This window comes from Athene noctua, chromosome 14 (assembly GCF_965140245.1).
Source record: "Athene noctua chromosome 14, bAthNoc1.hap1.1, whole genome shotgun sequence".
In the NCBI taxonomy this organism is placed as follows: domain Eukaryota; kingdom Metazoa; phylum Chordata; class Aves; order Strigiformes; family Strigidae; genus Athene; species Athene noctua.
The window spans coordinates 16,728,627-16,752,669 of record NC_134050.1 but is presented as its reverse complement, the minus strand read 5'-3'; the positions used below and the strand labels follow the sequence as shown (position 1 = coordinate 16,752,669).

General features: G+C 39.8%; 2 protein-coding genes across 7 annotated transcripts in view; both read right to left on the bottom strand.

Moving 5' to 3' along the window:
• The window catches only part of NAP1L4 (nucleosome assembly protein 1 like 4), a 28,860-nt gene extending 23,331 nt beyond the window's left edge, over window positions 1-5,529 (bottom strand). For 3 of the 4 annotated variants that reach the window (XR_012634517.1, XM_074917871.1, XM_074917869.1), the window contains exons 1-3: window positions 5,411-5,529; window positions 1,450-1,481; window positions 168-229 (exon numbers count right to left, since the gene is read on the bottom strand). Coding sequence is in view for 3 of the 4 variants with exons in the window: in XM_074917871.1 (XP_074773972.1) it covers window positions 168-229; window positions 1,450-1,463 (76 nt within the window). In the remaining variant the exon portion in view is untranslated. Of the gene's footprint in view, window positions 1-167; window positions 230-1,449; window positions 1,482-3,631; window positions 3,673-5,410 lie in introns of all 4 variants that reach the window. The other variant, XM_074917870.1, reaches the window with a different exon arrangement.
• Window positions 5,530-10,943: 5,414 nt separating this feature from the next.
• Window positions 10,944-24,043, bottom strand: part of CARS1 (cysteinyl-tRNA synthetase 1) — a 34,514-nt gene continuing 21,414 nt past the window's right edge. The window contains exons 18-24 of one of the 3 annotated variants that reach the window (XM_074918004.1): window positions 23,682-23,750; window positions 20,792-20,873; window positions 16,681-16,761; window positions 16,247-16,314; window positions 14,839-14,898; window positions 13,497-13,580; window positions 10,944-12,410 (exon numbers count right to left, since the gene is read on the bottom strand). In XM_074918004.1, coding sequence (XP_074774105.1) covers window positions 12,276-12,410; window positions 13,497-13,580; window positions 14,839-14,898; window positions 16,247-16,314; window positions 16,681-16,761; window positions 20,792-20,873; window positions 23,682-23,750 — 579 coding nt within the window. In that variant the 3' untranslated portion in view covers window positions 10,944-12,275. The remainder of the gene's footprint in view (window positions 12,411-13,496; window positions 13,581-14,838; window positions 14,899-16,246; window positions 16,315-16,680; window positions 16,762-20,791; window positions 20,874-23,681; window positions 23,751-24,043) is intronic. The other 2 variants (XM_074918005.1, XM_074918006.1) reach the window with 2 other exon arrangements.

The following is a 24,043-nucleotide window of genomic DNA, read 5'->3' as shown; positions in this document are numbered from 1 at the left end:
TAACAGAAAACATCAGAAAGCGAACAGCCTAGAAACCATTGCTTTGCTTTCAATAGCGAACACATCTTTAGTTTTGACTGTAAAGGTTTTGGAACTGTAGATAAAGAAGTTTCAATATACGAGGCTTATTCTACCTTTGTAATATGTTACTTACTACTATGTATTACCTTTTTTGTCACTTGCATTTTTAGCGGCCTCCACAGAATCTGAAGCAGTATCTTCTGTTTTACTAAAAGAATTAAAAATTTAACATATTGAAAAGGCATCACTTTATAAAAATCTTAATATTTAAGAACAAAAATATTCTGAATTTTCAGTGTTTACTACAGGGCAAGTTTTATAAACAAGGATGCCACTAGAAGACTTCTTTCAAAACTTAAAAGTTTGAATATGAAACTAGCTTTCCTAAGACAAACAGGATGCAAAGGAAAGGCAAAGCCACACGGACACAAACAAAACCCACAACAAAACAAAATACATAAACCCCAAACAAAAACCACTGACAGATAAATTCATCTCAGTAAGTGAACGGCTGGCCTTTTATCTGCACTGGTCACTCTGGATAGAAAAATGTTATTACTCACAAGGGAAAAATCAAGACACCCTTTTAGTGTAAGTAATAAATAAAAACACAAGAAAGGATACAGGTAAGAAAGATAAACAAGAGAACAAAGCTCTTTGTTTTGAATTTCTCTATCAAGTTGTTACATTCACTTCTATTCTAAAAAGAGATGCCCCTGTCCTCCCCACCTCCCTGCTGCAATGCCTTCCATCACACTGTGCTAGAGAAAGAGAGGGCTCAGAATGAGTCAACAGCCAGCGAGCATTCCCTGTGTTCCCTCCCAGTTTATAGGTTGCAAAATACAGACTGGATATTGCTGAAATTAACCCCAACTCCAACACAAAAGGAGAAGAGATACCACATATGCAAATGGAATTATTAGTTACTGGACAGACCTGCTTATCCAGTTTACCCTAGTGCACTGCATGGCTCAGAAGACCAGCATCACCTACGTATTTATGCCAGTTTAACAACACTGTTATTTGTCAAAAAAAATGCTATAAAAACTAGAAAATAAAACAGTGCCTTTTGCATGCTTAAATCGTACAGATCAAAGCTGATTATCAGTGTTGTCTTCAAGTCCTCAGTGCATTTAAATATGAACCCTGAAAACTGAATCAAGACAACACAAATTATGTTAATCCAAGAACAGAGTAATTCTATATCCAATACACTACAATCTCAGTTTCTCCTGTACCAAATGAGGGTTTTGTCCCTGCTGTAAGAAAACACAGTCCAGTTGGAGAAAATATTAGCATTTTGTTCTTATCCAAGTGTGGTAATCTGTTCTTCAAAGGTAAAAAAAAATAATCTCCCACAGAAGACCACATATACAGTTAGCTCTTACTGTTTTGATTTAATTTCAAGAAAACAGTCGTTCAACATACCTGTTATCTGCCATCTGTGTGCCTGTATCCACCTGCAAGTTGAAATACAGTGTTTAAAAATACTTTAATGGTAATCTGTTTACCTCAACAGAAAACGAAAACAGGTCATTGTTTAAAAACTCAATATAAATTAACAGCTGCTGGTTTTGCTGAGAAATTCATCATGCATAATCTCTTACACTAAAGTGAATAGCTACCATAATACCCAATCCAAACTGGAACTTGCTCATAGTTTTTAAACAGTCTGTTAGGTGCTTTCATTTAACCCTTTTAAACTTATTTGTTTTGTTAAGTATTACAGACGCTAATTCATTTCTATCAGATAAGTCTTCAGTTTGAAGACAAGTGTCAGTTTCCTAGACTAATCAAAAAATCAAGCCAAAGAAGATACAAATATATTATTTTCTAAGTCCTTGACAGTATCACAGTAAATAATGAATTTTTAATCTCTGCATATACTATATTACTATGCCTGATCTGAAAATAATGAAGCTTCAAATGAATTACAACTTCAGAATTACTTTTTTCTTATGTCACCTGAGCAGAAAAATACGCCTCACTTGCAGCTATTCACAGAGATAGCCATGATTAGAGAGGCTTCTGCTGCACTATGCTGAATGACAACCTGAAACTGCTTCTAGATAAAGAGAAGCAAAACACTTAAGGAAAGAAAATCATTTATCAAGTAAAGGGTTTTTGACAGCAGCTACGAAGGCAGAATCCCCTATATAAAGACTTGCCTTGAATTTATTTATCAGGAGTGAGAAAACAAAAGTGCAAACACAGAAGTTGAAAGTCTTGGTATTAGCAATGATCAGAACCGAGTTTAGCACAGCTACCCCAGCCCCCAAGATCTAAATTAGCTCTCCCAAGAAACCAGAGGGAGCCAGATGGCCTAACTTATTTTGCTGTTATTTCTTTACTGGGGTGAAATACCTAAGCCTGTGTATCTATTGTAGTCACACAGGTTGGCTCCCCCTCCCCATTCTAAACAGTTAATCACAAATCCAAGTAAACTCTACATATCAAACAGAAGCATAAGGTGCTATTTTCCCCTATCAACCTTTCAAGAAAGCAGATGTTAGTCTGCAAGTCAAATTTAGAATAAAAAGTACCTTACAGCACTCATGAGAGTCGACAGGTCTGATTTCTTAGATTCTTTAAGAGCCAACAGGCTGGTCTTTAGCCCAGCTTCCAATACAGGGCTACCACAGAACCACCTAAGCACTAATGACATTTTAAATGGCAATCAAAGCAGGAGGCCCAGAGATCGCACATGCTCTTCCATCCAAAAAGTGTCAATTCCTGCTCTAAGCTAGAAAAGCAACACTTTTCACAACCACTTTAAATGGAGTTGAACAGCTTTGTTTATTTAAAAAAGTACTAACAGTATATTTAGATTATTCCACAGGAGGTAAAGTTCCTTAACATCTACCAAAAAAGCAGGTGAGTGTACCCCATAGATTAAGTCCAGGAACAAACAAAGGGGCTTCTGGTAGACTATGTGTGTTTAAGCAACCCAAGCATATTTATTTGCAAACACTTATTCTTGCCTTAAATATAACAAGAGAAAGTAGCAATGCCAGCAATCATCCGCTAGAGCAAAACAGAAGAATTTTACTATCTTACAGCTGAAGAAATAAAGGAGCATACATGAGTCTGTCCTTCCATAGCAGACAGAGGGCAGAAAAAAGAGATATGATTAAAAAGGTAAGACATAACAAATTGACCTAATATCAGAGTTCAGCCAACAAGTTATATGATCCTAGTCACCATTAAAGGAACCAATAGTAAGCAAATAAAAACGCAGACTCGCATTACTTAAAAATTAGCCTCGGAGACTTGTCTCTTCCAACCTAGGCCCAATGACAGAGATAATGGAAAAAAACCGCTCCACATACAAATTCTTTTGCTCAGTTGTTTGTGTTGTATTTCCTGCAGGGAACTACTTCTTAATACTGCTGAGGGAAGGCAAGATTCTCATTCCATCCTCATTCATGTTTGGAAAACATGGAATAAAGTTCCCACAACCTGAGTAATTTTAAAAAGCAGTTGAATTTATCTGCCTTGGAACAGGCATGAATCCTGCATGTTCTGACAGAAGTCATTCACCTAAGTAACAAGAAACAACAACAAAAGAGGAAAAAAAAAAAAGACACCATTCCCCGGTGCAAACACATACTTCAGGTCTTGTTTCGCTCCTCAAAGCTGTTCCTTCAGCAACTAAAAAGTAAAAAGTATATCAATAAATAATCAGAAGCAGCTTTCTTACAAAACAGCTTGTGATTCCCAGTTACATTACAGCTGTCTTCCAATGACTTTACTATCAGAGAGTTAGTAACAAAATTGTTCAGTAAAAGCTGGTGGGGGCAGGGGAGGGGAGAGCAAGGTGATTTTAGAGACAAAAGTTAAAAAATACACACCTAGTTGAAAAAGTACAGCATTAAAGCACTGAGCCTTCACATTTATTGCCTTAGTTATTTCCAAGCAAGTGAGCTCAGTTTACAGACAATCAAGACATGAAAAAGCTATCAGAACTCCAAGAAAATAATAGCGTAAGGTATTATTGCTACCATCGCCAGTAAGAGGCAAAATTTCTATCTTATTTCTTCTGGACAGTTCACCGTTTTCAAATGACTAATGAAGACGTGAAGCTTTTGGGCAAGAACACTTACATCAACCACTTGTCCCACAAAGCAGGCCGCTGCAATTTGTCTACAACAAATGTCACACGCCATTAGTCACTTGAAACTGCAGGAAACTGTAAACTTGATGCACGCTAAGCAAAAGTTCATTATAAGGACGAGTAACATCCTGAAGGATGCAACTTTAAAGGAAAAGTCAGTATTTAATGGCAAAACCTATTCATAAGTAGAAGTGTACACAGAATAAATTTTCTCTGCTAAAAAAGCCAATGTCTTGCTGTACAAACCTTCTAAACACAACTAGAATATGAAACAGGAAACTAATAGACTCCCAGAAAGACTTCTACCCACAATTGTTACTGGTTTTTGTAACTACAACAAATCAGAAGGGAAAGCTGTGACTTGTGTTTTAGAGCTGCTGGGATGCAACCCTGTGGGAAGCCACAAACGTCATAGTCTGACACTTTTTGTAAGGAAAATTAGAAGCAATAATGAAAAAATAGTCAAGAGGAAGAAAGTCGTTAACCTGTTCCACAAGCCCTGAACGTTAGCAATACTTAACCTTGGCAGTTTTCTTGAGGGAACACTATTTTGGTTAGAGGCAACTTTATAAAAATTTGCCTAGTGGTTCTGGCTTCGCCTATAACTTACATACTTGCTTCTCTACCTTTTTATTTTGAAGCCTCGTTAGCAGATGTTACAGGAACAGAGTCAGACAAATCCTACAAACTCTATCATCACAATCTGTAAACAGCAGAAAAAATTTTCAACAGGCCCTCACTTGGAAGACAAGGACCTCGAAACGAAAAACTAAGCCACCAAAATCCCACACCAGGCTGAGGGAGCACAAGATCGTGGATGAGGTCAAACGAAAGAATCACGCCTAACCTAAGCGTCTAAGGGTTTGACTCAGCCCGAACACCGCGGGGTGAGAAAGACGGAGAAACTGTTCACCACAAACAACAGCCCTCCCACCCCCTTCCTCCCCCACTTCCCTCGGGAGGGCGGGGGAAGGGAGGGCTCGCCGCCAGGCTCCGCGGGGCGGGCGAGAGCGGCCATACATGTGGCCGGAACCGCTCCGTCCCCCTCCGCCAGACTCAGAGCGACGCAGACTCCCTCTTCTCTCGGTCCAAACTTCTCAAGCCAGCCTTAAAATGGTGCCTGACCGGGCCGGGCCCGCCCCTCCCCGCCAGGCGGCTGCAGGCGGCCCCCGCCGCCACCGAGCTCCACCCCGGAGCAGGCCCTGACGGGGCCCGCTCCCCGCGCTCCGCCAGCCCCACCGGGCGCTCGGCGCCGCCGCCCCGCCGCGCCCTCACCTGCCCGCGCCCCGCGTCCCCTCGCGCCCGCAGAGGCAGCAGCGCCAGCCGCTAGGCTCCTCGCAGGCTCACTCGGGCTGCGCCGCCGCCAAGAAAGCGCCCTCCCATTGGCCGAAGCGCGGGCGCCTCCCTCAACAAAGAGGCTCCCGATTGGTCCATCCGGCGCCAGGGCCGCCACGCCGCACGCGGGCCATGTTGACTATCCGACGGCGCGGCGCTCGGCCAATCAGAGAGCGAGCGCAGCGCGGGGAGGGGGGCGCGGGGGGCGCGCGCGCGGGGCTGGCGGCGCGCGGGGCGAGCGCGTGATGCGGGGCGGGAGCGGGGGGAGAGTGGGCTCGTGCCTGCGTCCTTAAAGCGACAGAGGCCGCGCGGGGGGGCAGCGGCAACATGGCGGCCGCGCTCTGGAAACACGCCGGGAAGGGCCCTCGGCGGGGCGGCGGCCTCGCGTTGTTCCCGGTGCCCGGGTGCCCTTCAATCAGCCTGGCGGCGCCGTGGCTCCCCGCGGCGTGAGCGGTTCGGTGGAGGCTGGGCCGTGGGCGGGGAAGGGCTGAGGGCCGCGGGGTGTGCCCGGGGCGGCCGACTCGGTGGGCCGTGCGGGGGGGAGGAGGAGGAGGCGGCGGTGGTTGAACGTGCGCTTAGGCTGCCGAAGACCCGTTACCGCCGCAGCTCTCACGCGGGCAGTTTGCTGCTGCGTCGCCTTCGGTTTGTCGTCAAGACGATCCGTGCTGAGGGCTGGGAAGTGCTGTTCGTGAGGCGTCCTGTGACCGGCCTCTGAACGTGGTCCTGCTCTGCCGGCGTCTTCAGCAGCAAAGATAGGCTTGGCAATGCCTGCCTTCTGCTCAGTCACCTGCCTGCGCCGTAAGGTTACTGTCCTAGCAGATACACGTTTGAAGGGTCGCATTTTAGCTAAATTAATGTGATTGTGGGTTCAAGAACCTTTCTGTATAGCATCTGCATGGATAAGACAAAACTTTCAAAGTTGAAAGGTAAATCAAAGAGCTGTTTACTATTACCAAAAACCCTCCAGGAACAACGCCCCTTTTTGACGTTTCAGATCAAGCACCTTTTGAAAATGCAGCTGTTAGCCATGCCACTATTGTTTCCTACTCTAGATAGGGTCATAACTTCCTCAAAAAACAGCCCGGCTTCTGTTTGCATGGCAGTTTGTAAGCATCAGGTGCTGTGTAGCATGGTGTCAGGAATGGTGCAATTTCAGCCTCTGAAGCCACTTAGGAGTTTTAGTAATCGTTCACTCCATAGGAGAAAACTCCAAGCCTTTGTTGTGTCAGTGGACTCCCTTGTTCTATAAAAGGTTTTTTCAGGTCTGCAATTTAGACTTGGATTTCAGTCATTAACAACTAGGGTTTTTCATCACAACCCTTTCATGGGCAAAATTAAAATTTGGAAATTAGGAGACCAGTATGTTATTAACTAATCGATACATTAATGTTGGATTAATTCAGTTATTGTAGGAAGTGAAGTGACAGGAATAACTAAGGAATCGTTAAATAGGTACCAATCCTGTAATTAAAAATTAGATAATCTCGAATTGCATTCAAAGAGGTGAAGAACTGCAGGAATGTTGTAGAGTCAGTTGCACAAACAGGCAGATTTGGTGGGCCAGAGGATATGCTCAGTGGAAGGTTCTTCCACTTCTTTTCTTTGCTTTCAACTGCCATTCCCTTTTCCTCCAAACTAGTCATTTTTTTAACATCAGCAGGTTAATGGCCTCCTCATATTTCCATGATTTCTAATTTTGGGACAGTTTTTATCATAGTAGTGGCTACACTGAATTCTCAGTCTTCCAAAAGAAGAGCATAACAAGTTTGTCCCTCAGCACTAGTTGCTATCTCATTAATGCAGTTCTCATAAATGCTGAAAACCTTGAATTAAATTAAAATTAGAATAATCTTGCAAAAGCAGATTTGTTTTCTTCTGGACCAGTTATTAAAGCCTTGAAACAGGCCAGAGTGCTGGAAGTACTTGGCGCTCTTCCTGCACTGATGTATTTTGAAGTAAACACATATTTAAATTACCTTACATCATTTGGATTTTCAGTGCCTCTCTCCAAAGGCATTAATCTCCCATAATCAATAAGGGATTTTGGCTGAGTGTTGCCTCACCTCTCAAAGCACAGTTGGTAACTTCAGGACTGGGGACAAGGCATAATCTGTGGAGTCATCTTGCTGTCAGGTGCTCCCACCCTGCAGAGAGCTGCAAAAAGACATTTGCTGAATCACCCTGGCTTGATTTAAACACCCAGCCTAGCATACTTGAGTTTGGAGAACCAAAAATGAGAGAAGGGATTTGGCAGAGCTGCCAACCAGATGCACTAGACACTGGAGAGAACACTTAGGTGGAGATCTGTAACTGGCATTTTAAAAATGACTGTGTCTTCTGCCCTGGGGTGGGTATTAATGAAACTGCTCTCACTTAGGGAGATGCCAGACATTCACAGCCTAATTTGACAGATAAAAGTTCATCAGTGACTTTTTCTGGAGGGGGAGGAAGAACTTAGCTCATTGCTAAGTAGAGTCTTGGTACTAAGTAGCTAATGTGCTTCTCAATTAATTTGTTCTCTCATGAGACACGCTAAGTACTGTGCATGCAGTACAGTGTCCTGTATAGAAATTGTCCTGTGAAATCACAGAAAGCAGTAAAAATTCCTTTCCATATTTGTGTGGTAGAAATTGTGTAATTAAAGAGGGAGCTAAAGTTGGTCCAACAACTACCACCACCTGAAAATGTTTAAACTTAGCTTAAAACGTAGAAAAATAAGCTGAAAGTATGTACTGTATGTGTGCTTATTTGCACACTTAAAAGGCATCTTGTGGTTTCTTGGAACAGCAAACAACAAATATAAAGAGGTCAAAGAGCACCATAAATGTAATTAAGCACTCACTAGTTTAATCTTTGCAAAGATTGGTGGCAACAAGACCAGACTGAAGGATTCACAGATTTTTTCTACCAGTATCTGGACAAACTGAGTGATGGAGGAACTTGTTCTCTGTAGTGGAGCGGTATTCACCTCTGATGTTAATGTGAATATTCACGTTAGAAGGGCTGAAGGGCACACTCTGAGCAAAAGACAGAAACAGAATTCGCTGCTGCAAAGTTTGGCCTTCAACCAAGGGTGCAATTAAAAACAGAAACACCACACATTTACCTTACCTTGCCATCTCTGAGTAAATTCTTCGATGGGGAAATAAAAAGCTCCATGTTGTACAGACCAGTAGGAGGTCTGTATTCCAGAAAATTGAAATATTAAAAAATTCCTACATTTTGCTGTGGGGATTTTCATTTTCATAATGCTTAGAAAATTACATTCCAGACTGGCTTCCCCAAGCATGTGTATGCATACACACCCATTTTAAAATTAAAAAAAAACCAAAAAACTGTGGAGTGTGTCCTGTCCCTTTTCCTTGCTGAGACAGGTGACTAAGCTACTGAACGCAGAGCACTGCTGTTTCATTCCCTTCTGGTTGCCAGGTCACTCTCACTGAGCCAGTGCAGTGGAATTCACTAAGTGCCACCTTGATGGATTGCCAGGGAAAAGGGGGTGTGCTGCACAGTTTCAGTGATTGCACAGATCAACTGGCACACCTTCCCTGAAAAAGTCATCTTAAACAGTGTGCATCCAGGCCTGGCTGCAGCATTCTTTGTTGGCTAGCAAGTTCTCCTTCACCAGGACTTTATGCAAACTGGTTTTTGCTAAATTGTGGCTGCAGAGAGGATAGATGTAACCGATCTGTAGTAGCTCTGGAGATTTGTTTTTTTGTTACAAATTCTAGGAGACTAAGTCTGTTTTTCTGACTCTTTGGCAAGGTCATTGTTTTTATTATCCTGCTGCTTTCAGAAAAAAAGGGAACTTGGAATATGGGCAAAATTCTTTTATTTGGAGAGAATGAATTAACTTCCTGTTTGTGTAACAAGGTAAAATTATTTTAGCAGCTTCTTTACAGGAGGAGTTGCCAATTTGTGTGCCTTTTTTTTTTTTTTTAATAAAAAACACTCAGGCCTGTCAACTAACTCACAGATGATTCATTTTCCTTACTGACAATGCTGGCTTCCAAGGACAGCTGAAACAGGTCGGAAGAGAAAATTGCAACTGGAACACTAGTTCAAGTATGGGAAGAAAAGTTCAAGTATGGGAAGGTTTTGAGGGCTTTACTGCTGAGGAGTCAAGTGACAAGCTTGCTTGAAGAAGGCAACTTCAAAAATGCATGAACTAGATAGCAGAGCACTATAAAAAGCAGGAGAGAATAAGCAGCTATGTGGAAGAACAGTGCTCACCCAAGACACAAGGTGAGCCTGAAGAGGAGGGGATTTCAAAGGCTCTGATCCTTATGATGTCTATGAAAAGAATCCCATTGATTTTAGGAGACTTTTGATTGTGTTCTAAGAGAATTCAAAGATAGGAAAGCTTTTATGCCGTAGCAGAAGAGAAAGATGACTTTAGCAGCACTGATGTTTCAGATACGGATTCTTTCAAATCATTTTAGTTTAAAATGATCAAATTGCCAGTCAAACAAAATACAGAAATGGGAAGCACAAGCTAAATAATTTTGGAGGTAGAATAAGACCTTAATGGGGCAGTAAGTACAGCAGACTCTTATCTGACACGACTAACTTTGAATTTAAAAAAAATACCAAGGGAGGAAGCAGTGGGTGCATGCGGGAAGCATACAGAAAGACTAGAAGATAATCTTTGAGAACACGAATCTGACATGCTAAGATCTATGCAAAGAGAGTTGTCCCAGAAACAAAATAAAGCATTTGGGAAGGGAAAAGGCATTTTTTTTTAAATTCATCTACACTGATGTAGTAGATAAATTATGGAATTGGATGAGGTTCTACTAAAAACATAGCAGGAGGAGAAAAACCAGTGTGTGGAGGCAAAAGCCAGGATGTTATCATGCAGATGTCATAAACTACAATCCAGGACAGCAGTGGATTGATTAACAGTGTCTTCTCCATAGTTACATACTAACTATTTTAAGCAAGTGCTAACTTCATATTACCAAAAAAGAGTTTCTGTAAGCAAAATAGTGTCACTATTTGACATTACGTAGCAACTTCATGAGCAGCCTAGGCACATCCCATCCCTTCACGGATATCCTGAGTGCACGTGCATCTTGGGGGAGCACGCTGGGAAGAAAACGATGCGCTGATGATGTGGAAAGGGTTCAGAATCTAAAATGGTGTAAAAATGCAACTGATCCTCTTCTGTTCACGGGCCAAAGGATGGAGAAGTTGCCCTTGTAGCTCTCGCTGGCTGAAGTACCACTGTGCAGTTTAGACATGCATTTATACAATTCATTAGAAATAAACAGAATCATCAAATACTGAATGCAAAATGAATTAAATTAGTAATAGCAAGCTAAAGTAAAAGCTTTGTAAACCATATTTCAAAAAGACAGTTGTGGAATAAGATAAGATCTCTGTTCTTCCCACTATACAGAGGTCACATACAACTTGTACTTCACAACAAGTTTTATTTTCTGCATACAAGATGCATGTGTTTTACTGACCTTAACATTATGTATGTTTTCAAAGGCACAGACAAACCCTAATAAGGGCTTTCTGTTACTCCAAGTAATGTTCATTCCTCAGAAGAATAAATATAAATACAAAAATATAAAAATAAAGCAAATATGTTTTAATTAAGGAAAGGAACATAGCCTAATGGTTACAGCATGAACCTAAGAGTTGACGGAACAGAGGTGTCACATTATGACTTTCTGCAAGTCACCTTGAGGCTTAAGAATACTTGGTGGATACAATTCTGCATATTGGACACTTAGCTGTTATATGCAGTTGTGAAGAAAGTGAGATATTTTTTAGGATTAACTTTAGTCCATTTAGTAGCTGCTGCCAGTGAAATGCATTATTAGGCAATAGAGAACTGTCCTTGCAGACACAAGGTGACCATACTACATCAGAAAGATTATTAACTCGGGGTTAAATTGCTGTGATAAAAACATCAGTCTTGAATAATGAGCAATGTCTAGCTGTATTTCCTAACTGCAAACCAATCCACAAACTCTATCTCAGTTAGAAACCCTCTGGTAATTCCCCATGGCTCTGAACAAGTAATTAGGTACTGAGTACTTTGGGTATGCAGATACTTTGGCAGCACTCCTGTTTCCTTGGAGGGATAGCTCCAAGAACACACCACCCTCCACCATTAGCCCTTCATGTCTTTCCCACCTGTTTGTTCAATGCAGGTGCTTTTGCCTTGTACTTACTCCCTTGATTGCAGCTGCAGGTTGAGCAAAGATGATAATCTGTTCCCTTTTGCAACAAAGGGACTGTTAGCTTCTACTATGCAAAGTGTTCTGGGTACACTTATGAGAGTTTTTAATAACAGCAGCTAGAGTAAGTATCACCATGGAACTACCCACTTTTCCTGCTTATGTAAAGATACTAAAGTCATCTGGAAAATACGGTTCTTACTGTGGGACAAATTACTCAGCTCCCATTCAGTAGCAGGTTTTGCTGACAGTGACATATTCCAGAATGCAAGCTACAGTGGATCTTAGATAGAGATCAGTATGCAGGGGAAATTAACCAAAGCCTGGACAGCTATAATAAAGAATCCTTACGTGGATTTGCTGACTGAGCAGCACCTTCCCAAATAGAACTGGCAACCATTCAGTCTGCTACAGTTGTTGTGAAGAAACTTCTTACAGTTGGCGTTTTTTAAGAATGGATTTTTATTGACGTTCCAGATGACGTTATTAATCCACGTAAACAGGATTTTTACTTTGCACATAAAAGTGTAAACAGAAATTTGAGCATCAGTAGATGCTCACTTCTTCAGTGGTGACCCAGCACTCGCCTTCTAAAAAAAGTCCAGTTGTTTTCAATTTGCACTTCCATTCTGAACCATTTGTAGATACTCCTTGTATAGCTTTTCTTGGGTTTCATAAAGTTTCTTTAGCTTCTTAATCTGTCCTTTGCTGAGCTCTTTGCCTTCTGTATCATGTGTGGGAAATCCCTGAAATATTAAAAAAAAAAAGAGAGAATATTTAATCTTGGACTACTTTTGCTCCTTATGGAATCATGTTTTAATAAGACAGGGGATAATGTCATAATCACAAGCTGTGAGGATGGGGTGCATCTTGACTAATTTTAGTCACCTAGAAGTTTGACAACTAACCTTCACTATTTGTGTATGTTCCCTTCCTCGTTAATGAAGGGGCAAAGGACATATTTATTTTCTGTCCCATACTAAGTAAGGGAAGTTTAGACAACTAACTTCCAGACGGTTATAGTTAAGAGAATAATGACTAATTCTTGAACAGATGGTTAAGAGACCACTTTTAGTCATAGTAGCATATTGAATCCAAGGCTTAAAGCAAAAGCAGTAAGAGATTAGTGTTCTCAATGGAGAAAGTATGAAGAGGGTTTTTATGGACATTGTCCTTGGCTTGCAGGGGTATTTTCCAGTATTTACACTCTCCATTCTTGCTTGCCCCCCAGGCCTGAATTTGTGCTGGTGAAGAGGACTGGCAGAAGCAGGATCAATGTCCCGGATCAAGCGCTGAAGAAACAGCGCTTTATGTTTTCCGAGTAACACCTTTGATCCTCATGGGGAGCAATCAAGAGCAAAGTTATTTGTACAGCCCCTTCAGAGATCCTTTGCCAGGAGAGAGCAAAACAGCGGGCAGAACCTAAAAGGAAGCACAGGACCTCTCTGAATAGCATCAGTTCTGGCAGAGTTGGGGAGTTTGTACTTGCAAGTGAATTCTTTGCCTTGCAACAGGGTAATAAATCTGTGAACAAACATCATGCATGTTCCTACCCACAACATTTACAGGGAATTTTGCTCTGCAGGGGAGGCCAAAGGAGAGCAGTGTACAATGAAAATACCCTTGAAATGATGGCTAACAGACAACCTTGCTCCCCAATACAATATGTATGTGCAATAAATTTAATATATCTCATTTTCTTCCTCTCCTCCCTCCTTTCACTATAGCACTGCCCTGGAGGTTCCGGAACAAGATCAGCTACATAAATATACAACTGAGTATGTACAACTGGGGAAGGAAAACCACTCTGTATCTAGAGAAAAGTCTCTTACGTTTTCATCAAACATGGAATATTTGTCATGTTCTGATTTAAACATTTCATGTGGTGGAATCTTCATTTTTGCCAGTTTTGCTGCCTGTAATATAAAACATGCATTAACATCACAGTTAATTACTGACAATCTGTCACATACGCAAAAGGAAAAGTAGACTATAATTTGCAAACCAAATTTACAATTTAATTTACAATTTTTTATTGTGTGAAAAGAAACTTTCAGTGAGGAGCAACTCAGTAAGTCCTAGATGTGCTTGTCTGGGAGAAAAAAATGTGTTTTAAATCTGCAGAGAACCACTTAATAAAGGAGATATACTGCAGAAACTCGAAATAACTTGCTTATATACTCTAAAAACTAGATTTAATTTTGATAATTTGGTTGCTTAGTGTTTTAGGTGTAAACATTAAGTGAATAGTTGCTACAAGTAAAGAATATTCAGCAGTTAACTCACTGCAAAGGGAACCCCCTTCATCAACAGTTTCCTGCTGACAAGCACAGGTTTCTGTGCAGGTCACAGCAGGATCAGGATGCAAGTAATTGGACTGAAAATAAACTGAACTTTCATTTATCTGTAAACAACCACATCTCAGAATCCTTTCCAAGTAATTTATGCCCAATGCAAGGGAGTCACCTTTTTGAAAGAATGCAAAAGCTATTTGGAATTTATGGATTATAAATGCTATTTATCTGCTTTTCTCTCTGTACGTTGTGCTCTCTAAATGTTTACTTCATTTTTTAACCCAGGAATGCATTTCCTGTACTGTTAAGAATCATGAGCACAGCAAACAATCTTTTCTTTTTACGAGTTCATCTCCTCTGGCTGTCTACTCCTCATTCAAAGCCTAAAGCCTTTGAGCTATCTCAGTTCCAACTACAGAGATAAAATGCATTTTTACAAAACTCTACATTTCAGAGTGGAACAGGTGGATTCTTAAAGAGAAAAAAAAGTTTTCACACATACCTACAATACTGGAAAGGGAAGAAAATAATAGATGACACAAGCAAAATCTTCTCTAACAGGCATGTAAGATACTACCTTTGGCAGTTAAGGAAGAAATACTGTCTATAGTCTAAAGTAAGTGCTACAAGTTCTAAGAAGTTTTTGCAGCTTTTAGTTGTGTTTTCAAAGACGGCTTCTCTATAATAGGAGCTGAAAATTCAAATCTGAACTGCAAGCCAAAGTCATTCTGAGCAGGAAATTGTAGACAAACAAACAAAAAAAAGGAGGCCCAGTTAAGGCCGGGCAGAGCGCCTGTGTTCTAATGTAATCTTTTCTGCACGTGACTACTGCTGCTAACACTTTTCTTCAAAGCCAGATTGAAAGGATCTGAACACTTACTTCCTGCTGTTGTTTTTTCCTGGCTGCTTCTTCTTTCTTCCTTTTTTTCTCTTCTTCAATCTATGAAAGGCAATGTTAATGAGTAAAAGGTAACTATTTCATTGGGTTGTTTTCTACAAATCCGAGCCAGCTAGCTCCCCTGGATATCCAATTACAGACGGAACTGGCAGCATGACCTGCAGCAAAACCACCATGCCTTATAATTAGGATTGTCTGATACTTCCCACTGTACGACTTCCATTTCATTGGCTTTTATTCACAGTTAAACCAGTTTTAACTGTTCAGAATGCATTTTGCATGCAAAGTGTATACATATAAAAGAATACCTACAAAGCCTGCAAGAGAAATGGTCCTGCTATTTCATGGGGAAAATCTTTTGCAAATGACTTTAAAAAAAGACCGTATTTCGCTGGTATTTTAAGCTTTTGCCTCAAACTGTGAAGACATTACATTTTCTCCAGAAACAGTTGTATCTCTTGGTGTTCCTAGGGAAACAACTATCCAAATTTAGCTAACTTATAAAATTTTTTTAAAAATGTCATCTTGCACTTGCTTAGGAGAGACCTATCAGTTCTCCAAGGGTTCTGCCAGTACTGACCATAATACTGTTTCCAGGGAAAATATACTCTAGCTGCAGGTTCCACCCAGCAGCTATATACAAACTGCCCTCAAATATCTTTTTGACGAAAACACCTGGAATTGCCTTAAAGTACATTTCACTTCTCCCTTTTCTAAAAAATCATCTACATGGAAGGAGAAATGTTGGAAAGTCTTCCAAATATTTCTAGTCACGATGGAATTTTATTAGTTGTTAAAACCGAAGACAGACATACGAAGTGTTGCTTTTAAATGTTACAAAGTCAAATATTAATGCTAGGAGGTGCCAAAAGGAGGGTTTCTGTACAGACCTTATGCATGTGAATTAGAATTCACAATCTTTATATAGCAACATGTGAATTCTTGCTCCCACACCCTGAATATCTCATTCATCCATACTACATTAATTAAGATTTAGCCAGTGCATTTTGTTCTCACGTATCAGATAAATACAGTCTAGTTCTATGGAAAATGTCTTCATTTGTACAGACAAAAGAGAGGTAAGACAGTATGCATGCAATACTCAACATCCCTTAATTATAGGAAGATCTTAAAAAAAACCCCACAAACAAAAAAGCCTTAGATGTATTCATTAGGATCCTCCATTAGGTCCCAGAAAAAACTTTCAAGAAACTACTGTTTCAAAAATTCTTTTCCCGAACACACTCAAATTTTAGTATGAATTATGTTATTTTCCTTGTTGCTAGTTTGTTAAGATTTTTCTTACAAGTTATCAAAGAAATGTAGAAGCATTCATAGCTTACACATTAATTTAAATTTTTTAAAAAAATAGGATGGTTAAAATAATAACCTTTTTCTTTTCTTCTCTTTCTTTCAATAATGTGTCCTTATCCACTAATTTAACCACAGTCGGAAGTCCTAAAGAAGCAAAAACAGATGAATGATTTTCCAAAACTCAAATAGTCAAAGATAAATTTACCCTATGGTAACTCTTTCCTTTTTGCAAGATGAATGCATACAACTGAGTAACTACTCAACAGCGACTAAGAAATGAGGTGCTATACAAAATGATCAAAAAGATTACAATGTACGTTTCTGTATTCTATACATATATTCCAATATAGAGTTCTATAATATATACTCATACATGAGAAATACAATATTCTATAGCTTTGCAGTCCTTAAATTTGTTGGATTATTCCAGATTAGTCTTGACAGGTTGTTTTCCCACTTTTATGAAAATAAAAACATCTACATACAAAGTTGCAAGACATAACTGGGTACCTTCATGATCTTCCAACCGAACACCAAGTTCAGGAAGGATGTCATCTCGAAGAGCATCACTCAGTTGCAGCACTTCAGTTACTACAAAGCATGAAAAATATTTTTAATGACATAAAATTTGGTGAAAGTATTCTTCTATCCTGCTACATAGTTTCTGAAATGCAATTAGGAAATTGCCACTCTCTCACACAGGCCAGAGAAAGGTCTTTTATTTAAAGTGATAAACCTTTTAAGTAAGTTCTGCCTCTCAGCTACACAGAAAAGAAGCATGTTTCTCTGCAGGGACATGAAATTCATAAGTTTCTTCCACGATACCCTCATTGTTTCTGAAGGGGAACAGAAGGAAAACGCAGGGCAATTCAGAAATGATGCAACAATTTTGTTAGGGTATAGCAGAAGAGTATGTGACTCAGGAGGATCCTAATGGTTGCTGTGGGATTTCCAATAAGAAGAGTTAAGAGCCCTATTTTAGAAAAATTGCAAATTAACATATCCTGTGCTGCATCTAACAGTGTCTTTTAAGGACTATGATTTTGTTGGTTTGATAACCACACATACATTTTCAGAGCAACTGTAATCCAAACATTCTCTGTTTTTACAGACAGTTATCTTTACCACCTAGTCTGATCAACCTTGTTTTTTCAAGCAAGCTAGCTGAAGCAGAAGAGAGAATTTTGATTTGTCTTTCTGAACATCACGAATAACGTGGTTTTTTCTTGCAAACTTATCAAAGAGCCTATGACGACAGCAAGTAGTTAGAACCCAAGATTTAGCTGAAATAGATCCTATCAGACCTTATGAGGAAAATAAATCTTCACACATGGTATTTACTTGGATGATAAATTGTATCACCTGAGAAGCAGCAGAACAGTTAAAAGGAATTAAATGCATAGGAAGACTCACTATGTCGCTGTTGTAAACTTAATTCAGTGGCATTTTTAATAGACAGTCTTGTATTTAGAAGGAAACGCTTACCAAGTGTGACAAGACAGATGCTTGGGTTAGATGATACCATGTGCTTATAATAAACAAGTGTTCTCCCTTTCAGCAGCTCTCAGCTGGTTAAACCTAAGAAGTAATAGAGGCCTCAAAGGTAATAATTCTGGGAGTAGCAGCTACCATCCAGACACGATACTGAACACTGCACATACCAGTATATGAGCCCTCATCTCTTCCATAATTCTCAGAGCCTCAGAGAGCTGAACAGTGAACAGAGCACCAACTATCCTAATGCCATAAAAGGAACAGCCACCCCATTTCATTGCACGGTATTGTTCTGCAACTCTCTCTTTGTATAGGAAAGCATTGCAGTTTATAGAAGCTCTTTTGTTGCTGTGAACTAAGTCGTTATTTTTCTTGATTCAGAGCAGTTATACACAGTGAGTGGCTCACATGTTTGATGCAACTCTAAACAAGCCATTAAGATAAAAAAGGGATACAATTACCTCACTGGCTGTTAACACTAAAAGGTGTTGACTCTAACCTAAGCAAAGGAATTACACGTATCGTATCCAGAATGTATCAGATACACCTACTGCTTATTCCATCAAAAGCATCTGCTCAGTTATAAATATTTACTTATTTGAAATCACAAATAACTGAAAGTTTAAGAAAAAGAAATCCATTAAGATAGAGAATAAGAGGAAATGTGTAACAAAACATGTATTATTTCTGAAAGGACACATCCTCTGACAATCTTCTGACATCCTGAAGAATCAGCACCGTGCTCCTTAAGGCTGAAACGTGCCTGTTCTTTGCATATGGTACCTCCAAAGCAAAGCTGTTTAGGGACTGGGTGGGGGGTTGTTTATGGGCTGCCCCAAGACATAAGCCATTATCCTCACTGAGGACAGTGACCAGAAATAGCATGGCCAGCAGGGACAGGGAAGGGATCTGACCCCTGTACTCGGCACTGGTGAGGCCGCCCCTCGATTCCTGTGTTCAGCTTTGGGCCCCTCACCCCAAAAGGCCATTGAATAACTCGAGCGTGGCCAGAGAAGGGCAACGGAGCTGGGGGAGGGTCTGGAGCACAGGTCTGCTGGGGAGCGGCTGGGGGAACTGGGGGGGTTTAGTCTGGAGAAGAGGAGGCTGAGGGGAGACCTCCTGGCCCTCTGCAACTCCCTGACAGGAGGGTGCAGAGAGGGGGGATGAGTCTCTGGAGCCAAGGACCCAGCGCCAGGCCCAGAGGGAATGGCCTCAAGCTGCCCAGGGCAGGGTCAGACTGGATATTAGAAAGCATTTCTTCCAAGTGCGCAGCATAGAGATGCTCTGACCAACCGATCATGACGTCTTTTGCAGAGGCTTTCTGCATTTCTTTCCCTTGTACAACTAGCACAGTGTTTTCCTTTTTCTGTTTACCATCATTGCTAGATATACTCACAAATTAAGTAAAGGCTCAACTGCAAATGATCAGTGTGGTCTCCTGTTTGAACAGTAGTAAGCTTATAAAATGGAGAATTTATTTTACTAAAATGTTTGAATGCTAACCATTCTGGATGATGGCAAAACTTCTGTAGAGTATATACATTCGGATTCTTACCAGAAAACATAGTTTTACAAACGGTTACTCTGTGAAATGTTTTGTAAACATAGATACATTTTTAAGTTATATGTATATGGATGGGAACATCTGTATTACTCTGCTGGTTTTACAGAAGCAGCGTACTTTTTTGTTTAACCTCTAAGAATACTTAAAGCAACACAGATCACGTTAATTAATATTTAACACCATCCTGTCAGCATTAGGCTATGATGGAGAAACTCCACTTACAACCATGTAAAGGCAGTATCCCCAGCCATTAATCAGAACAACTCTTACAGTAATTTAACACCTCCTGCAAGCCAGAATTTAATGGTACAGGGAAACAAATCAGTAGCATGTCAGTGCAGGTCCTACCAACCACTGCTCAGCTTCCATATATCAAACAGTTTAACGAAAGGTGCCTCCCTGGTCAAAGGGAAAAAAGAGCCTGGTCAAAAGGAAAGAAAAGCAAGAGGAAAAAAAGCCTCATATAAAATGAGTATTTAAATACTGCAAGACCAAAGGTCACATTTTTGCTGAGGATATAGACAGACTTCTTGAATTAAATCAAATTACAGCAAATATTTGCTGTTGGAACTAATGAGCATATTTCTCAGCATCAATTAGGCCTACAGGAGTTTGACAGTAATAGCTGAGTAGTCACATTAACAAATACAGTTTTGTGCTTTTAAGGTAAGCTTATTAGTCCATAGAAGAAATTAAAACAGTAGCAAAATGAGGTTCAGATTCTTTGCCAGCTGAATAGGTTATCAACCAGATACTACAAGTAGTTTTGTATTTCTGTATAATATATGGGTTATTTATATATGGTTTATATATTTTTAAAATGCCCTATTTTGCCTTCAAGTACAAATCTCAGTGTAAAAATGTTTTAAGAAAACAAGAATCAAATACATAATAAAATAATGTAAAATTCCACAGGGAACAGCATAAAATAGTAAGAGCTCCATTAGGATCTAATCAAACAGTAAAATCAAAGAGGGCTTAATGGGACCACCTTTTTAACACTATATAGTTATGCTGCCAACACACAGAGCATGATCAAAGCTTTTCAGAGAAGAAAAAAGCACCCAAAACAACTTCTAGCAAACTCCCAGATGAATTCTCCAAAGAGAACACTCAGTTACCATCAGGGGAGCTGCAATTCCAACTATGCTAACAAACAAGAATGAACATCTGAGGCTATTTAAACAGAGACAGTATCTTTGTATAGCAATCTACACTTTTAAGAGAATGCAAGCTCCCCGAGGGAAAGAGATCATGGGTACTTTAATACCTAGAAAGCAGGGAGTGCCCTAATCTAGAGAAACAACAGCTAGTCCTTGTCATTCTAGAACTTTTAGATTCTTTAGGAAATTAAAAGAAAATTAGTTTAGCAGCCTGTAAAAGATTCCCAGATTAAAGAGACAGGTAGCAGAGATGCAAATATTCAAACCATCTCTGATTTAAAGATGCTTTACTTTTGTTCTCTAAGCAAAGAGAGACTATCAGCAGGCTCACTCGCCCCAGTTTGATTCCTACGACCTCCGTGTCTCATGTGCAACAATACAGGAAAAAGTGAACTCTCACCTTTCTTCTCTCTGGCAATTTGTCGCACTCCTTCTCTGAATTCAGAAAGAACTTGTAGGTATGGCATCACTGTAGATTCAATCTGCAGAATAATTATTTCTACAGTTAACTAATCATAATTCAGATATAAAACATGTCCGTACCCACTTCAGATTTATGTGCTGCTGGATGGAACTTGACCCTCAGAACAGATCTGTATCAATAAAAATTCTCATTGCTCTTTTGATGTCAAAGGATAGACAATAATTAGCATTAGCTGTCTATTTTGCTTTTGTACAGATAAAATCAACTTGTGAAGTTCTGCCTCTCCCCATTCCTTTTTCATCTCCTTTCAGTTACAGATACACCAGCTCCACAGGGTTACGCTACAGTCCAGCTAACAATAATGCAGTACAGGGATAAAAACTGCACCCAGATGAATTTGCCCCTTCATGTTCTGTATTGTGTTACTTAGGCCCAACTGCTTGTCAGATGTAATACCAGGTGCAGCTGATGTCAGGACTTACTCTCATTGAAACACAGATCTGTTCCTCAGACGTTAGATTATGCTAATTGTATTGATTTCCAATACAGTGCAGTTGTCTGTATTCCTCACACAACTGCCACCCCCACAAAAAGTGGGGAGAGATTATTGTTGAATCATCTCAGGTGTAAGCAAATGCTGGTCATGAAAGCTCAAAGAAAAAGTCCTGAGAATCCAGTTCTCAATGGTAGCGAATAGCAACAGCACGCAGTTAGTGAACAGCAATGAACAATTACAAAACCAACTACAGATCAGCACTGTCTGCCAACACTTCTCTGGAATCCCAAGAGGAGAAGCCAGGCACCCAGGGGACTGCTTAAATTAAAAGTTTCATTACTTTGGAGGGTGGGGGAGAGAGAGAAAACTGCACACTTTTGTTTCCCCTACAGTTTCCACATGTCTTTCCCATCTGTTAAATCTCCGTGACAAATTTCCATGCAATTAACAGACGAGATATGTTATGCTCTAAAAGTGCCCATATGAAAGGAGCTGAGGGGCTCCGTTAAAACTTTTCATAAATCGGAATACTGTGCAATCAGCTTCACAACCATTGCTGACAAGTCTGGCAGAAGGAACAGACTCTGGAAAGTAAACAACCACCACATATCCACTGCCCCCTTTACACTGAAACTAGCTCATGCAAATGAAGTGGCGTCAGGAAAGCATGCACTGTCACTAATTTATCAGTCATTTAAAGATGAAAGATTTTTATTTCCAGAATAGCTAACTTGACAGAAACGCTGGATTCATTTGAAAAATGAGACTATGGAACCTGAGATTTTCTGACTTCAAATGGCTTCTACACCCTTTCAACTAAATTACTGAACCACAGTAATTAAGCTAGATGTTCTTTCAGGGCTTTTGAAGAGGATTATGCCCTTTTTTGGAGATAATGACTCTGTTGGTTCCTTCATCTCCAATTTAGACAAAGAAACAACAGGCCTGATCCACAGTGTTCTGTAATTAATGAGTTTTCCAATGTTGAACGTTCACTAGGTAATTTTTGCTAAGAAAAACAACTACCTGCATGGAAGATCGAAAGAGGGTATAACTTCTAAGGAAACAGCCAAAACATTTGTGATATTATGTATCTTTATATTATTATGCCTAAAACCAGTAATGTCCTAGATGATAAAAACAAAAGTTTCTTGTGCGTAACAGGTGTTAGCAAATGAATCTTTCTGCACAAGGGTCTTCTGACTCTACTGCTCTTGGCAACATTACTCTAAAGGAGTGAAAGGGCTTAGCTTCTTGTTCCAAGCTATTGCCAATCCTTCCATAAATCATATCTGTTGTAAACACTGCCTGAATTGTTAAATACAAATTTAATTTTAATTTTCCCTATAAAGGTAAGTGTTAAGGTGCTGTCTTTCTTCTGAAATTCAAAATTATTCGGAGCTAAATTAAAATTCACTATTGATGGCTTTTGGTGTGGAATACCGAGCATCTTATTATCCTTGTTATATCATTACTGGAGATTTCCACAACACAGTAATGTAAGAATTTGCATGGGCAAGTACCAGATGAGTGTTCATTCACATTCTCCAACCACAAGCAAGCTTTCCTCTTCCTTTGACAAATAAAAAGTTTAGCTTTTTTGTTATAACACAAATGTTTTAATTATTCCTTCTCAGAAAACAGAAAAACACGGTCACACCTCTGAACGCAGAAGAATACTTGAAAAACAGCACTGATTTGTTCGTGTAAAATTTTTTGCATGAACAAAGAGAGCAAAGTTGATAGCTTTCATCTAGAGTTATTTCTCCTGCCTGCATCATGAAACATTACTGTTATTACAGGGCCCATCAGCACTTTCATCAGGTATCTCCTAAGTATTTCCAGAGAAATTATCATAGTGGAACTGCTGGGTGACCAACACAAAACAGCCTTCAGAAGCCAGACAAAAACTGTGGCTACGAATGAGATCAGAAAAAGAGATTGAAATGCAGATAAAACTCCAGCTGCCTCCAGGCTGGTTTTTGGTGTACCACAAGGAAGTTTAATCAGTATAATTATATTTCTGAAACTACTTAACATACAAACACTTGTAATGAGTCTCTAGACTGTAGCATGTGCTGTCTGTAGTTAACATGTGGTTTCTTAAACAGACTCATCATTCAGAAGACAAGATAATTCTTTTAATGGTTGCTATACAATTTGTCTGTCATTAAATCAAACCAACCTATAAAAAACCCCAACTTTCATAAAAGAAAAATTCTGCTTCTTAAGCCAATTACTTCAGATTCAAATGTTAAAAGCGGAAAGAATGTAATTCAGCTACATACCAGTAAAGTAATCACGTTATCTAACCTAAGCTTTCTAAGGACACCGAGTTATTTTGTATAGTGTACTTTGTCCTTCACTTACATTTATGTTTTGACTATTCCCTCCAACAGGAAAACCAATTGCGTCATCACTTTGTATGGCACCAAAAATCTGTTCAAGGCAAAAGAAAAAAAAAAAGAAAAAAAGACAAAGATTGTATGTATCAAGTCACAGGTATGTGAAACTAAACAAAATCACATGTACTAGGGTTTTGAAGCCACCCAGTTCTCATTTAACCCACAATTCACTACTCTAATAAGAAGATGTTTTGTTTTTTAATTGATACAGCATACTAAGCATTGGCTTTCAGATTTAGTTTAAAGCTGTGAGATGTGACATTCTGACTTCATATTTTTTCCACTATCTAATTTTCCTTGCATGTATTAGGTGCTCTCCACTATGCA